The sequence below is a fragment of the Gavia stellata genome, chromosome 4 (genome assembly GCF_030936135.1).
Source record: "Gavia stellata isolate bGavSte3 chromosome 4, bGavSte3.hap2, whole genome shotgun sequence".
NCBI classification, from domain to species: domain Eukaryota; kingdom Metazoa; phylum Chordata; class Aves; order Gaviiformes; family Gaviidae; genus Gavia; species Gavia stellata.
Window position 1 is genome coordinate 43,818,091 of NC_082597.1, and position 17,129 is coordinate 43,835,219.

At 38.8% G+C, this 17,129-nt stretch overlaps 1 protein-coding gene across 2 annotated transcripts in view; it reads left to right on the top strand.

Annotated features, from left to right (window-relative positions):
- Nucleotides 1-17,129, top strand: part of NAV3 (neuron navigator 3) — a 271,050-nt gene that overhangs the window by 139,884 nt on the left and 114,037 nt on the right. For both annotated transcript variants that reach the window (XM_059815937.1, XM_059815938.1), the window contains exon 9: nucleotides 8,912-9,027. In XM_059815937.1, the coding sequence (XP_059671920.1) occupies nucleotides 8,912-9,027 (116 nt within the window). The remainder of the gene's footprint in view (nucleotides 1-8,911; nucleotides 9,028-17,129) is intronic.

Below are 17,129 nucleotides of genomic sequence, written 5' to 3' on the forward strand. Positions count from 1 at the left end.
ACGTAGCCTCTGAGGGAGTGTATATATATCATTACACACAACTAAACACAGCTTCAAAACCAATCTGGATGAGTGATAAACTGTTTAAGTTAATTCTGAACAAAAGCAGTTCAGAAAATCATATGGGGGGGGAAAGGCATAATATAGGTTATATTTATTCTAATACGCAATGGGTAGCCTCTTGGGTTTCAATTAAATGTATCACTGAATGCGCTTAATATGCATGTTTCTTTATAACTATCTGGAATAACCTCAGTGATACAGACGATTTGCAGCGTGGTACATAGGATGGCCTACATATGTATTAGGGTGCATATATAAAGAGAGAGAGAAAGTAACTATGCTTTGCCTTCAGATGCATGTGCTGTTTAATGGCAATTTTGCTACTTATTGATGCCGTTTCATTGCATGATGGAGATATCTTATCGTTCTTTTAAGCTTTATCATGAAGCAAAATGTATTTTGAATTTTAAAGGGTGATAGAAGCATGCATCTTCCAGTAAAATTTGGTATTAATAATCGTCTGTTTGCTTCAAACAAACAGCAAAGGAGACTGTATTTGAAGTTAAATCTCGCATGAAAACAAAATTCTCAGAGCCAAGGTCTGATCTCAGAATGCCATAAACCCAGAGTAATAGACCGACTTTGATGAGGTTACTTCAATGTGTATCTCTGTAACTGAGAGCAGAATCTGACCCAAAAATACACAGTAACTACATTTCTTACCATTCTCAAGGGCTTTGTAATAGTACACAATGATTTCATAGAAGAATATAAATATAACCAAGGATAAAATACCCACATTTCCAAAGTCAGCATATTTATTTTTGTGGACATATGGCAAGTAGAAGTGTGCATGAAGCTGGGGTACTGTATTTACACTTTCTTGCTCTTAAACATAACTGTTTTCTGAGCAGTCGCCACAATTTATACACAAAATTTTCAGGTGCGCTTGTCAGCTGCTAGGACAGCTGTATAGATCAATGAGTTAATAAAAAATAGTTACCATTCAGACTAAGTTTTTTACAGCTAGAAGGAATATCTAGGCTCTGTACATTTGTACTACAGTCCTTGTAAAAAGTTGCAATATAATTTAGTAACAATACAGTGCATTTTATCCAGAATCCTGCAGAATACTGCAATATACTGCAATATACTACTGTGATGAGTTTAGGCTGTTAACACAAGGATAAGTAAGCTAGTGCTTTTCCTGGTTGCTGATTACTGCAGATATAATGTATTTTGGAATGTTTGATTATCACCCAAGAGGATATTACTGTGGATTTGTGAGTAAAAGAAAGTATTCCAAAGAGTTGCTTTGAGCCCAGCATGTATTTTGCTTAAACAGAGAATGCAATGCTATAACAGCTATCAACACTTATGTTTTCAAGGAGTTGTGTATTTTTATTAATGGACAGTAGAAAGAAAATACTGTTTCACTAGGAGGTTCTGAAATTATATATTGCACTATTCAGCTTTGCGCACTTGGTGCTTTGTCCTATCTGATATCACATAGTATTTTTATGCCTGTTAAACACCATGGCATGGAAATTCATATGGGATTATGACTTCTCTTCAAAGATTAGCAGTAACAGTCAGAGTTGCATTTGAGATAATCTAAATGGGTATAATTTAAATTCTTCCATCCCCCTCAACAAGTGATTATTTATTTTCAAATGTGGCTGTGAATGTGTTATTTACAGCCCCTTATGTGTTCCCTCTGAAGTTGACTGCAGGGTCCAACTGATATAAGAAAGGCTGAAGTAGATGTAATTTAGTTGCCAGAAAGCTTGATAAGAGAGATACAGTGGGAAAAACAACTAAAAGGAAGATGTAAGAGATTGTATAATTGTTTAAAGTATACCAGACGATACTTTAAATTACACATTTTTCTACGTAGACAGAATTGGAGGAAGATGGAAATTGTGCCATCTGCCAGAGTCCCTTAGATTAACATTGAAATTTGCCATAGACTTTAGTTATCTTCCTAGTGGTGCTTAAATTTCAGATGGAGAAGAGTAACACAGAAGTTTAGCGCTTACTAAGTTATAGCAAAAACAGGAAGAGGGGGCATTAATGAAAAAAAAAAGTAGTCTGAATCTTTCTCCTAAAATCTCAGCAACAGAATAACAGATTAATTCCTCAGTATTTGGAGTTCTTAGCTTTCCTACGCATCGCTCAAAAGCGTAATATAACCTGTAATTCCAAACATTTTCTTGCACAGGAAAGAGCCTGTTGTATGCAATCATTGCTTTATTTTTTGAGCACAGGATTGTGTAAGGTTGCATTATTTCCATAAAAAAGGAAACATAACTAATAATCCCAGGAGTAACACAAATGTCACCTCATTCCATAGGGCAAATCCTTAGCTGATGTAAATCATCATAACCCTACATGAAGTATGTTATAAGGTGGCAATTAACTCTTGCTGTGGATTTGCTCAAACACTAAAGAAATATTTCAATAGGAGAACATTGAGTTGTAACTGGACGCATGTACTGCAGTTTAGTTTTATTTTATTGACTCCTCCAGTAACCGCTGTAGGAGCTTAGTGGGCCTCTTTCCCATGGCTGGAATATCGAATCTGAAGTGCCCAAATCCCAGGGGCTGTGGTGCCCAGGAATTACTTATTGCCTGAAGTGCTGAAGTATAGAAACTGCTGCAGAGACTTAGCTGACCACTCGTCATCCTGAGCTGCACTTCAATGTTGTGCATCGCTTAAATTTCAGTTCTTCAGGTAAATTTGTAGTTTAATTATAGTGACATTTGGAAGAAATTTCAGCACTGTCTGAATTGAGACCTTGCAGAGATACTCTTTCAGTGTCAATGCTGGACTACAAAAAACAGTTTCGCACTCCTTTTGTCCCTGAAGAATAAGAAACTGGTAACTTCAGCTACCTAGTAGATTGGTACAGAGAAGATGGAGCCAGACTCTTCTCTGAAATGCAGGGTGATAGGATGAGAGGTAACAGACACAAGTTACAGCAGGGGAGCTGCTGATTAAAAGAAAAAATATTTTTACCTTGAGAGTGGTGAAACACTGGAGCAGGCTGCCCAGAAAGGTTGTAAAAGCTCTGTCCTCAACCCTATTCAAGACTCAACCACATGAGGCCCTGAGCAACTTAATGTAACCAGACTTGCTTTGAGCAGGTCATTGGACCAGATGGCTTTTAGAACATCTTTCTGATCTAAATTACTTTATGATTCTGTGAGGACTAAAGTGTTCACTAGATAGAGGCAGAGAAAGGAAATATCAGTATAATAAATAAACATGTTACCAGGTACTAAAATCTTCTTCCTATCTCCTTTCCTATATGGTGATTGAAACAATTCTATTACTAGAGCATAGCTTCAAGGGTGCATGGGAAGTACAGAGCTGTGACAGATGGGAAGGAGGAAATAATCTGGTTGCACCTCTGGAGGCACAGTGAAATTCAATTCCAGCTGCCTGTTCAGGATGTTTTTATACTGGCTTAGGGAAAAAAATAAACTAGTCTTCAAGGATCCTGCAAACACAGCATCTGCAGGGTTTGTTGAAGCCATATTTATGTCCAGTTTTAATGACTAGAAGCTACTCCTGGTCACTGATTGTGGAGCTAAAATTAAGTTTTCAGTAAAAGATATTCTATCAGTTAATTGTGTCTGTCAATAATAGATTGTGCTGCTAAACATACTGCAACCCTTTCTTTAAAAATGTGATGCTTCAAAGTTATACTGCAGTGCTTTATTGATTTCCATTATTTACATTACCTTTGTGAAAACAAAACAACAATCCCCACCAAAATTTTACAATCGTAGGTAGCATTAAACATTGCCACCCACTAGTTTTACTTGTAACAAAAACACACTGCTTAGAAAAATCCTCCCATTTTCTCTTGCTTGATTTTCAAGTAATTTTGCAAGAAAAGTTTCCAGTGTAGAGGTGTGTTGGCTTAAGAGATGGGAAGGAAGATAATAAGCAAAGAAATCATTACAAACACATACTTGATTAATGCTGAATTAAAACAGTAGCTTGATAATTCAGTTGCTTGCTGTTTATGATCTGAAATTATTCTTTTAAATTGCCATACAATCAAGTGTGGCCTTGTTCCTTTGACTGAATAATCAGTAAAATGTAGGATAAAGGACCAAAAAGGATATTCTGTTCAGTCTTCTGTCACTAGCAACCATATTAACCCTTTCATAAACCAACTAAACTTTATTTTAAACTAGTTAATCCCCACTACTCCAATGGAAAGGTTCCTCCAGAAACTCATTCATCGCATTGTTAGAAATTGTTTACAACCCACATGATGAGACTGCAGCCATTTATTACTTTGTTAATATTGTCCTTTAACTTAAAAAGTTGCTTTCCCTCTTTTTGATCTCTCTTTTTAAATATGTGAGGGAATAATCCCATCCCCTTCCTTTTCTTTTGCAAGACTAAACCAAATGGTCTCTTTCCTTTCAGAAGGGTTTATTCTTCCCCATGAGCATCCTAGTAGCCCTTGCCTGCAGCTGTTCCCAATTTAACTCACATGTCTTGAACATGGGTGATCAAACTGCTCATATTCCAGATGTGGTCCTGCCAGTCTGTTACACTGACAGTGATACACATTCAAGACAGCTGCACCTCAGAGAGTTGTTGGAAAAAAACCCCAGCATATTCATCTGATGTCTTTTGGAATGTCAAGTAGAAACCGAACAAATCTTTGATGTTATCTGCGTTTATCAAAGGTTGGCTGTTTCATTGGAGATGGGAAATGACTGACTGCTTTAAAGACAGCTTGTGAAGCAGTGTTCCAAATTCTGTTTTTAATTACTCCTGTACAGGCTCATTTTAATCAAAGTGAATGAGCTTGTGCAGGTGTGACTGAAAGCAGGATTTGTCCCATTAAGCGAGTTTGATGCTCTTACAAATAGGTAACATATAACTCAGTGGGTTGGGGATAAATATATTCTCCAATTGCCATGATTAAAATAGAAAACAGATTGTCCTGTTTTCATGACAGTTGCCTAAATTAACCTGTGCTGCAGTTGCACAGCACTGGAAGAAATGTCATCAGGGTTGCTTTGACTAAACTGAAATTATTTTCACTTTCCTTGATGCCAAGAGAGATGCAAGGATTTAAATTTGTTTTTAAGGCAGTGGGCTGTGAATAGGTAGAGGATAGAGGGCCATTCATTAAGGCCAATGTGTAAAGTTAATGAGAAGATCTTTTAATTTGCTGTTTGCTTGCCTGGAACTTAATCTGCACTGCAGTCCTGCAGAGATCACTTGAGTCACTCATAGGATTAAAATGGCCCAGAGAAAGAAGTAAAAGCTGTAAGTATAGAAGAAGACAAATCTCACAATTTCATTTTCCTTTTTTTTTTTTTTTTTGAACTAGAACGGCTCAGCTAAGTAAAGAGGCACCTACATGCTTTTTCCAATGTATCACACCCTGTGACAGGCCTAGAGCAAAGCCACTTGAAGTTGTAGGCACCCAGTACCTCCTTACTCTCCAAGACCTGGGGCTCCTACATGGTTTTGCTTAGAAATCTTTCACCACTACACCGTTCTCAGCCCATTCAGGCTAAGCTCGACTCCAGAAATAAATCCAGGGCCTTGGCCATCATGCACCAAAAGGCAGGGCTGCTGTGGGAGCGCTGGCAGCTGGCAACTCAGTGGAGACCTGGTAGGAGAAGACCTATTGATGAGACCCCCATCCCCAGGTTCCTCCTTGGGGTACCTCCATCATGGGTGCCCAAGGGCTGGGCCGGTGCCTTTTGACCCATCACTTCCACAGTAAATAGCCAGTTTTCTCAAGTAAGCAGAACTTTAACTGCTGCAAAATCCATAGTCCTCTGTGGGATTTCTGTTGTTGCCTCAGATAATTAGAATCATTGATGTTTTTACCAAATTAAACATAAAAATGCTGAATGAAGTCAGTACAGCAGTTTCTTTGTTATTTGTTTCGATAGCAAATAACATTTATTTTACATTATATTTAAACTTCCAAGTTTCAAGTGAGATGAAAGGGACATTTCATGCTTCTTAGATCTGTTATTTCAGGCTGCCTATAAATTTAAGAAAACCGCATCGTATTTACATTTGGTTTGTGTTTCAATGGTTTTCTTTCTGCAAATTAAATCAAACATTTTTAAATTATTAGTGTTATATGATATTTGTTATTCAGTGTTTTTACTTTAAGGCTTAGATTCTACTGCCATCTTATGTCCCAGAAACAGGATTTCGTGCTGCAAAATCGATCCGATTCTAAAATTGGAATGGAAATCTTTGGAAATATCTCTTCTCACACTGTTTTTCAACATCTTTTCCTGGATATAGTTACATCAAGTTTTTGAAACCAAAAAAAACCTGAATGACGGATATGTATTTTAATTGGTATTTGGTATATGTCTAAAAGGTGTGATGTGACTGGGCAAGTGAAGTTGTGAACAAGTGAAAACTTGTATTTGTTGTTATTTTAAGTAAACTCATCATACTAAAGTTTGCTTAGCTACTGTAAATCACTCATTACTTGTTTGTACTCTTGTAGGGAGATCTAGTCCTTTTAACATAAGCATCTGTGGTCCCATACAGTCAATCGTGTTCATCTCTATTGACTGTGCAGACGATAGTCGCTGCCAGAGGGCAATCCAGATCATTGAAGTTCTGTGTTCACCATTCACTAGATGAAGAATCATGCAAATGTGGGGTACTGGTGACCAGTGGGAGTCCAGACCACTTAACCCCTTTCTGATGATAGATGCCCAAATAAACAGGAATGTATTCTTTCTATCCTCGCTTAGAGAATAGCTTACATATAAGGTTTTTGGTCACTCAGGGAAGGGTTTGCATCACCCTTCTGGCTTGATGCAGTGACTGATGGTTGAACAGTTGAACAATCAGGGATGCAATGCCATAGGGTCAGAAGGAAAACAGGCAAAAAAGATCTCTCTTTACTTCTAACCAGAGACGGACTGATGTAAACTCCAAATATATTCTGTGGAGAATGCTAGGAATACTTGATCTGCACCCACCTAGCTGGATGCTCTTCCTACAAGACCAAAAGCAATCTCCTCTTTCCTAGCATTCCTTTTAACGAACTACAGCCTTGCTCTGGCTCCAGCCCCGGCAGCTCCATGGCTTGGGTTTAACAAAAAGAGTGCAGACCACTTCAATTACCTTTACCATTATTATAAATGCCTTTTTCTGAGATGTGTTTTTGTGCTGATAGTTTGCCCTAGACTGATCCAGCACTAAATCCCAGCACTAAACTCAGACAGGAGTAGTCATGAGCATTCATGGCCTCTCCAAGTGGCTTTCAGTGAAAGTAGACATATCCCTCATTCATTCTGATGATTTGAAGCAATATGGGAAAGCAGATGGGACTGTGGAATTTCAGTGTGTGTTCACTGGGGATGGATAGAATGGGCTTTTTGTTACTTAGGACATTGTCCTCAAGCACCAAATGTAGTATTACATTGAATGTCAGTAGGACGTAGTTAACCTTGCAGCATGTGCTGCGCTTGTGTTTCCAGTTGTGTGTAACAGAGAGAAATAGTAGATAAGAATCAAAAATATTTTTTTATAGAGCGGTTGTCCATTTCCAGTATCCCAAAAGTATAGAAATTGATAAGAAAGACACTGCATCAGATCAGACATCATCTACATTTCTATTTCTGTGTAAGTAGAGTCAAATGGTTCTGGTAAATGGATTCCACCACGACAGTACTTGTGCCGTTGTACGTGCATATATCTGCTTCCTCAGTTACTGTCATGAATTACTGAACAAATCCATTCCGTAAGTAACTTCGAAGAAAATGTTAACTGGAAAGTTATTTCATAAAATAAGTTGCTATGAAATTATTTTGAGAGATAATTCACTGTTTTTATTAGTTATACTTCTAAAATACACATTCATCACACAGTTAAATATTTGTATTTACAGTTTAGTTGGTCACTGGAAACAGTTTTTATGGTGAATTTTGAGAATTGAGCTATAAAAGTAACATTTTAAAATCAGGATATAAATATTTCACTGGTCTTTTAAAAATCAAAAGACTGAATGTGCTATTCATGTCAGGAAAGCGGAAAGAAATTAAGCTCTAATTGAAGACTTTTTTCCATTTTATTTCAAAATGTGGCTAGTATATCTTTAGATATATACTTTTACTGTATCCAAATGTGGTGCAGGTTGCTATTTAATAACATCGTTGTTCAACGGTTCCTGTGTAAACTAGATGCTACAGCTGCTCCTTAAGAAGAGACAATAATTGTGTGTTCTATTTTGTATTATAATCCCTGTGCTTGTGTATTTCATGCTACTTACCATTATGCAGTAGCAAATAACTGTATTCAACAAAGGGTACCCATTACAATTTATCAATGATATCCATAGAAATATACCATCACAGAAAATATGGTCTATCTGTTAGCAAGTTAATGGAAAAACTTTTATTATCCCGTTTTGCCCAGAGTTATATAAGGGGTATTAACAAAAGAAGCTGCACATAGATTTGAATATCCGGGCCAGATTTCCATTCCAGCCTTGCATAAGCTTCTTCCCACATGGCCTTTCTCATTTAATATTTCAGCAATTACAAGTTTCCATTTCCCTTATACATGTGCAGGGATGTGACTTAACCAATTTAAATGGATTTTGCCTATATCTGGTTGACACCTCTTGTGGAGAAAAAATGAGGAAACAAAAAGGCTCCAAACTTCCCAGCATTAACTCTGAGTTGTTCCTGAAGAGAGAAACAGAGAGAGTTCCTAGTTGCTTGCAAAGTTGCGTAGCTGGAGTCAAACTAAACCAGTAAGAATGTGACATTCATGGTATTTTCACCATATAGTGATACGATTCTAGATGGAGCTGCAAGTAACATTTGTTTCCATTAATACATGAATGACATAATAATAATCAATCTTCTTGCTTGATTTCAGAACTCTCTCAGAAAATGACAGTACCTCTTTACCACCTGCTGACTCCTGCACCAGTCCTACTAAAATGGATTTGTCGTTCAGTAAGACTGCCAAACAGTGCCTAGAGGAGATATCTGGTGAGTAACAATAAGTCAGGAGAAGCCTGCGAACTTCTTTATTTACATCTGTTTCTTACCAGGAGCTTTGCAATAGGTTGAAATAATACTTCTGACCTGTATTCATGAATGGTATTAAATATGCAGAAAATTTGGGTCATGCATGATTACTGCTTCAAATGTACAGGTCTCTTATCTGAACTGGCTCTTTCTGTTCAAATATCCTCTTCATCATTTTGCAGGAGCTGGGCTTTCACAAGCTAGGGTTTCAAGTCATTATTGTTAGAGTCATAGTGAGTGCTCCAAGAGGAGCGGTGGAAAATCTACTTCAGAATGTTTCACACTGTGATGCATTTAAGATCATCAAATTAAATCATAACATCAGAATTGAGACATAAATTACACAAGATATAATTTGCTTTTATAAATTAATCTATATTCAGAAAAGGGGAACATGAACAAGTTCTTACTATTGTACCTGACTTTTAAGCTGCTGCTAGAGCTAAGCTGCTAAAGGTTGTGTTCTGGAATTCCTTGTAAACCTTGAGTAAAATCCTTATTAGGTTACAAATGTGAGGGGATTTTTTTAATCATATTGGAATAATGTCTTTGAAGTCAGCAGAGCCATGCTGATTTCCGTCAGCCCAGGATCTGGCCATAACTCTGCCTATGGATGTAAAAAGCAAAGTGTGTCACAGCTGACTTTCTCATCAGGACTGAATTGCACTGCAGGGTTGTGTGGGAGTACTTTCAAAGGGACTTTTCACCAGAGATGTTTTGTTGGGGTTTGGGGGTTTATTTTTTTGTTGTTGTTTTGTTTTTTTCATTAGCACCCTTACTCTTATTATCATTTTTACGAGAATAAAAGGTGAAATCCTGTCCCACTGGATTCACCTGTGGTTTTCCTCTTTTACTCCAAATTTTTAACATTCAAATGGATTTATAATGAGCCATGTGGTTCTTCTTACACAGAATATAACTCAAAGCACTAATTTGACACATCAGTCTAAAATTATCTCTCCACCAGAAGGGAAATCAGATGCCCAAGCTTTGTGGGACTGCCTTGGCATTTAGCTGACTCATACTGAAATTGAGGTTTTGTCCTGTTTTGTCTCAGTCCCTTTGGGAGTTTTCTGAGTCTAACATCCCTTATTTGCACAGCCAGCTTTTGTGATAAATATGTCACCCTGAAACATGGTGAAACATTCCCTGGAGGTGACTCATACCTGTTAAAATTAGAGTAAAAAATTATTTTCAATTAATCCAGAAATCAGACTCATTGGTCTTGCATGTATAAAGAGTATAATTGAAACACTTACACAAATCAGAAGATGCTTCAAGGAATTATCTGCAGACATGTTAAAAAAAAATAATATCGATTCAGTACCTGCTGAAATGATCAAACAGGATGTCATGTCTCCTGGCCTTTTACTGTTCTGAACATAAATGGAACAGCATCAAAAAGAAGAAAATGGCATAAATGGCACTAGACATGAGAGATGTTTCTAATCTGATTATTCAGACTCTGGCATTGGCAGTTGACTGACATAGCAGGCAGGAAAGAAAAACCACTGGGAAAAAGTGGTCAACTGTTCGTTGTATAGAGAGAAAACCAGATGTGTGTCACCCATAATTGACTATTAGCAGCAGAAAGAACGAATGGATCAAGTACTACTTTTGCTGAATGAATAATTGTCTGTGTTGGTGAACTATCACCAAGTCATTGGTGATTCTGTCATTGATGAACCTGCATGGAAAAAATCTCATGTGATGGCTGTTCAGGGAGGTATTCCATGATGGATTAGCCATAAGAAAGGACAATCAACTTCTGTTACTTAGGAACATCTTTATTCTGGGATGATCAAGGGATTATACCAGTAATAGCAAGGAGATAAGCAAGAGTTATTTCCTTGATCTGGATATTATATTATTTCTGGATATTATTTGGATATCTGGATATTATTTCCTTGATCTGGATATTATAATTTTCCTGAAATCTTCCAGTGCTGCTATGGATGGGCATCATCTTTATATTATCTCAAGCTTCTTTTGCAACTTGGTAGCCAAATACACTAGTACAATATATTGATAGGCAATAAGGATCATGCAAGGGACTGAGCATCTGTGGAAACCACTAAACAGCTCGTAGGAGAGTGTGCTTAAAGTGCTGTCCCACCTGTATTATGTTTCTACTTCATTAGCCTTTATTATTTTTACAGTGCCAAATATTTGCAGCTAAGGCTAACATGCTCAGGACTAAGATATCTTAGCCCACATCGTTGTATAAACTGTCAGAATATTTACACACTAGTGTTTGTTATTGTCTCTTGGCTGAAGATTACTGTTCCCATAAGTAGCCAAGCAGATCATATCAGAGCTCCTAATCCAATTCAGGGCAAAATCAGCCAATCAATCTTAAACTAAGGCTGTAAGCATGGCTGGTTCAAGGCTTCTCCACAATCAAGCCAAAACTTGGATGGGGAAAAAATAATTTAAAAAAGATTTAGGAGTGCATGTTCAGGCACTGTTCTTCCTGAGTGATTCAGGATACCAAAACCAAGCTGATTTCCTTGCTCTAGTGGCAGACAGTCGTGCCTCTGTTATTTGTGCCCAGCAAGGCAGTTCACATCCCTTCATCCTGTCTGAACACCAGTGATGGAGAAGTAGAGAGGGAAAGCGAGAATCTGTAGGGGTAGTTTCCAGTTCTCCTCTGCTGTATCTCCCTCCCTGTTTCTAAGGGAGCCAGTTACCTTTAAAACCTCTCCTGTCTTCCAGCTCAGAGCTGATGAAAGGATGGGGCAAAGTCAGAGCACAAGCCACTTATTTCCTACCCACTACAGTGCAAGCGATCACTTGGTTTTACTTGCACAGCCGTGAGAGAAGGATGGTGCTGGAAGGTGAGGGGGATGGTGAGGCTGGTGTAGGCGTGGACCCAGAGGTGCTGCCCTGATAACCTGAACAACCTCTCTAGTTATAGCTTGTCCCCATAAATCTGCTGCCCTAGGTAATTTCCCACATGGCTTATGCCTCCTAAAGCCAGTTCTGCCTCTTAGTAGAGCTACTGTAAATCTGGGTTTCTTCACTGTTCCTCCTTCTCTGCTGGAAATTTGTTCCAGATGTGATCTGAAGTGCTTCAGACTTTTTTCCTACCTTTTTTTTTTTTCTCTGAGTATTCCACAGCTCAGCCAGAGCAGTCCCAGATGTTTCCACAGTGCACGTGCAGATCAGCAGTACGGCCCATGTGCAGTAGTTGTAAGGCTTGCTGCACACCTTGGATGCCCCCTGCATGCACGGTGTCAGTGATACCCGTACACACGCTGAATGAGTGAGTCCCACTTGCAGGCTTGAGTCACCTGTGCAGTATTTTTGGTGTGTTCTGTGTACGGTAAACTTGTTGCACATGCGGCACACAAATGTGCAGAATTCTGTCCAGGAAATCCCAGACAGAAATTTGGGAGTCATAAATAAGGATCAGTTCTGCAGTCATGTATGAACACTCTTTCTTGCTTGTACTTTATGTACCAGTTGTGTCAACAAGACTACTCAGTATCTATGTTTCTGCAAAACTGGAGTATAACTTTTTAGACAGGATTTTAAAATGAGAATGAAAAGAAAGGCTAATAAAATAATCCAGTTCGGCTCTTGTTTTTCATGGTATGAATAGGAACAAGTTCTTCAGACTTTCTTACCCAGTATTTCTACTTGTAGTCGCTATGACATTTATCAGTCTTTGCTGCAAGTTTATTAGAGAAGGATGTCAGTAAGTTAATTATTTAATAATCCATTGTAAACTGTACATGTCAGTAACTACAAAATATTATTTTATTAAATCAGTGATAGTGATTAGCTTTAACAACTGTTTACATGTTCAAAGAGCTTAATGCAAAATGTTTGATTAAATAATTACTCATGAATTTACAAATATTGACTAATTATAAAAAGTCCGATGGATGAAGCAGAAATTAAAGAGTAATTTTAAGAGTTATAGGCCAATATCAGTGGCAGGATTAGCATAAAAACATTCAATTTTCAAGCTTTTATGTTTACTGTACTTCATTTTTTGCTCTCTGAAAGAAATAGTTGATTAATAGGTGTGGAAATATTTTAAAAAATTTTTTTCAAATAAGCTTGGCTGAAGAGATTCATAATTTTATGCATTTGCAGATCTCTTACATAATTCATTTGTAAGGCTCCAAACTATGCACTGAGACTTCAAAGAAAGTCTTATCTGACAGCAAAATTTGTCCATATATTATTAGTTCTTAAAATCATTTTTATAATTCCTTTTATGAAAGAGACAGTAAAAATAAGGTAATGTGTTACACTGACTGGGATGAGTTGGGGAAGTTCCCTGTGTTGTTCTTGATTTAAACATATTCCTGCATGGTGGGTGGAGAATACATTGAATTACCAGGTAGTTGGGGAATAATGCTCTGTCATGACAATTTCTCTTCTTTGGTCTCATATGCTTCTTCTTAGCTTAGAAAGATGTGTTTTCTTGTTCCTATATTTCATCATTTTAAAATGGAGGGATGAGCTTTACAAAAGTATTTTTCAATAAATAAACCTGAGAACTTTCCACATTGCAATTTTACATTTGGTTGAACGATATCCTCCAGAGACATGTGGTAAAGCAGAAGGATAAATTCAGTGTTCTTTATACTGAGCACTTGGTCCAGGATATATATATGTTTCTGCTATATCTGAGGATGATCATGATGGCCTGTCTACCAAATGAGGCAATGGGATTAATGGGACAAAAGTTCATAAAACCTTGTAATTAAGGCTGTAGTATAGTGTTTGTACACACGAAGGCTGAATGAAGGTTGTGTGATTAGCCTCAGTACCTCCATATTCCAACATCTGGCTCATTGTGTTTTTAATATATGTAGAAAATGAAATGTGACAGGTGGATGTTGGAGCTGCCAGCTACCCTCACATGGCTCCCACACAGTTCAGGTGTCATTCCCATGCCTGGATGATGGTCCATGACCTGTGTCCTGCTGGGCTGCAGTGAATAGCTCAGGTGGGAGAAGAAACAGGTCAGTAGAGACACTGAGACCCACGGGGCTGTCCAGGACCCAACTGTGCCCCTACCAGAGACCCTTCCAGCCTGGAGTGGTGTGGCACCTATTGCCAACACCGTACATGAGGTTTGGTGTGGCTCATTGGCTGAAGACATTTCAAACCCTGCCATAAGTTTTTCTGTTCCCAGCTGGAAAGAGGACTAAATACACCTGGCCAGTTCTGGCAGTCTTGTATCTGGTCTACTCATGCTCAGAGCCAAGCAGCTGCACCGTGCATTGTTTCCCTAGCAGAGCAATGCTTAGCACAAGGGGGTACATCCTGTCCACAGGGCTTACTGAAGCCAGATACAGCACTGCAGGAATGACTGCTACATATGACCAGGCACGTGTGCTATGAGCTCGGCGTGAAGGCAGAGCAGGTCCATACCTGCCTACAGCTGACCACGGAGGCAAGCCACTGACTCTAGCTGTTTGGGCACGAAAGGGTGCGTGAGGAAGTTACCATTCATTTATTTGGAGTGTTGGGGAGAGATTCAGCCCTTCTGTTTATGTTAGGAAAAGATCCTGTTCCCTTGATCCCACTGCACCGCAGTGCTGCATGGGGCCAAATCATTGTCCTTCCTATTAATCTGAAATGTAACAACTGAGAATAGTGTACCGATTTGAGTATAAATTGAGATTTTAAAACCATTGAGTGGGAAAAGAATGAGATTGCCCTTCATTTTGCAAATTCCCTACTCCATATACAGCCGTGTGAAGCCTTTCTAATAACCTCAACAGCTTCCTCAGTCGTGCTGAACAGGCTGTTACAGCTGCACGGCACTGGCAGCATTTACCAGCGCGGGAGCACGCGGACAGTGCTGGAGCTCTGCTTCCTCAGCCGGGCCCGTGTCAGCATCCACACCAGCACGCCGGGCTCTGCTGCAGGCAGGCACCAGCACGTTCATAAAAACCTTTTAAGGGCCCATATGCCACTGCAGCTGGCAGACCCTGGGAGTAAACACAGGAGTCTTACCTTTTGCTTCCATGCTTAAGAAGTGGCGCAATTTTGTACTCAGGCTGACAGAGCATTCTTCTTGTCTCCTCTTACTTTGACTTTGCAGGCTAGGTGGGGAGGGGAGTGGTATAGCTTGTTGTGGACTATGTCTTTCTAGGAATGTGTCAGTGATTTTAATATGGAAAACCATCATTTCTTGAGACTACTGATTTTTTTTCTAGATTAGTTCAGTGTTTATGAGGGTTACCTGGGAAAAAATGTATCCTTCCTTTAAAATTTCCAAGAAGTTTCCCCTATGTATTTTTTTCCTTATATATCTTCAAAAAATGTGAACTGAGCCAGTGAAAAGCACGAAGTACACTAAGGCTTCTGTTAAAATCTGTTTATTCATATAGGAAATCTGTAAACAGTCTGTAATTCTTAGGGTGGCTTTTTTAAAGGTTACTTCCCTGTCAAGGTTTCTCAGGTAGGGATTTGAGACGAGCATATTTCCACACTGACAAAAGCAGTATATTGTTATACAGCAATTTTCATATTTGTAGATTTCTACATAATGTTTTATGAAATTAATTGCCCCTAGATAAAAAGTTTGTATCTAACAAATTAGAATGTAATTCAACTAGTTCTTTGTTCATCTGTCTATTATTTCTGGGACTAATATCTTTTTCTCTGTGAGAAAAGGTACACATTTAAACATAAACCTTCTTTCTCTCTTGATAATGTATTTAAAAACAACATTTAGAACTGGTGAACTTAGTTCAGATATGATACTTAGTTGCTTTATAAAAAAAATGCTATTCCATTAATAGGTTTTCTTCAGAAGATTGTGAAACAATGACTTTATTACAGCTTTTTAATTCCCTACTAGCCTCTGAATCTCACAGAGATGCAAACAAGGTATATTTTAAGGAGAAAGAAATGAAATATTTTCTTTTATAAATCACCTTACTGGGTAGGTACTGTTGTCTTCTATTTTTAGCTTCTTTATGATCTTAAATTATATTTTTTTATTTAGAGCAGAAATTGCAAGACTAAAGGTCCATTTGCAAATCTGCTTTTAGCTTCCTGCACAGGGAGTAGCAGTGATATGGAAGAAATAGTTTCTCATCCTTACCTTTCGGGAAGAAAAGTAGGATTTGACTGTGGGCTAGGTCTGTAACTGTAGCATCCCATTCAGGTGAAGCTGTGTCTTGAAACCTATGGCACTGTAAACTGGGCAGAGGCTTCTGTGTCTCCGGTTTAATTCACCAGGATGTTTGCTGCCATGGCAGCCAGCAGCATTCACTGCAGTAGCAGAGAAGAGTCATATATCTGGGAATGCAGGTTGAATACTAAAATGCAAGGAGGCTTGTGCAGAGCTTTGCTTCAGTGGTTAATTTTGGCTCTTTATTGAGCTCTGACGTGGAGGCTGTACTTGCAGTTCTGTGTCAGCCCATCTAAAGTGAAGAGCCGTGCACTGGGATCAGTCACGATCTGGTGAGAGGGGGGAGGAAAGCCCGAGACAGCACTTGTGCCTACTTTGGATTTCAGAAGGCAGCAGCTGTAGACAGAGATGCAGGCCCACCGCTCCGATGAGACCAGTGATTGGATGGAGAGGGGAAAACACAGTTGGCTTTTGGGATTACTTCTGTGCTGGAGCAGAGTGTTTGATCAACTCTCTTCTGCTTGAGAGAAATCCAAGTGAAAATGACTGTAAGTACTGCAGATTAATGTGATGGGAGAGAATTGGCTTAGCAGAGACAGCAGCGTAATTTTAAAGAAAATGACTGTGCCTGTCTAGTCATTTACAGTACATGCACTGCATGTTTGAGCTGTGCTTTTCATTGCAAGTGCGAGTATGTGCTAACTGGGATGTGCAGCACGCGGTGCTGGAGGGATCACCTCCCAGACCTTTCCGAAGAATTGAACTGCTGTCAGTCTCAGAAATAGGAACCCTAACTGTGAAACCCCAGCCAGAAAGATGCAGCGTTCCGCTGAACTGTCAGTGTTTAAAGGCAAGGAGGTTAGAAGAGGGTGTGTTCGTCTTCAGAAGCAGAAGTCTCTAACCAATCTCACGCTCATCAGTGAAGGGGAGAAGAGGCGATACTCATACAGGGAGA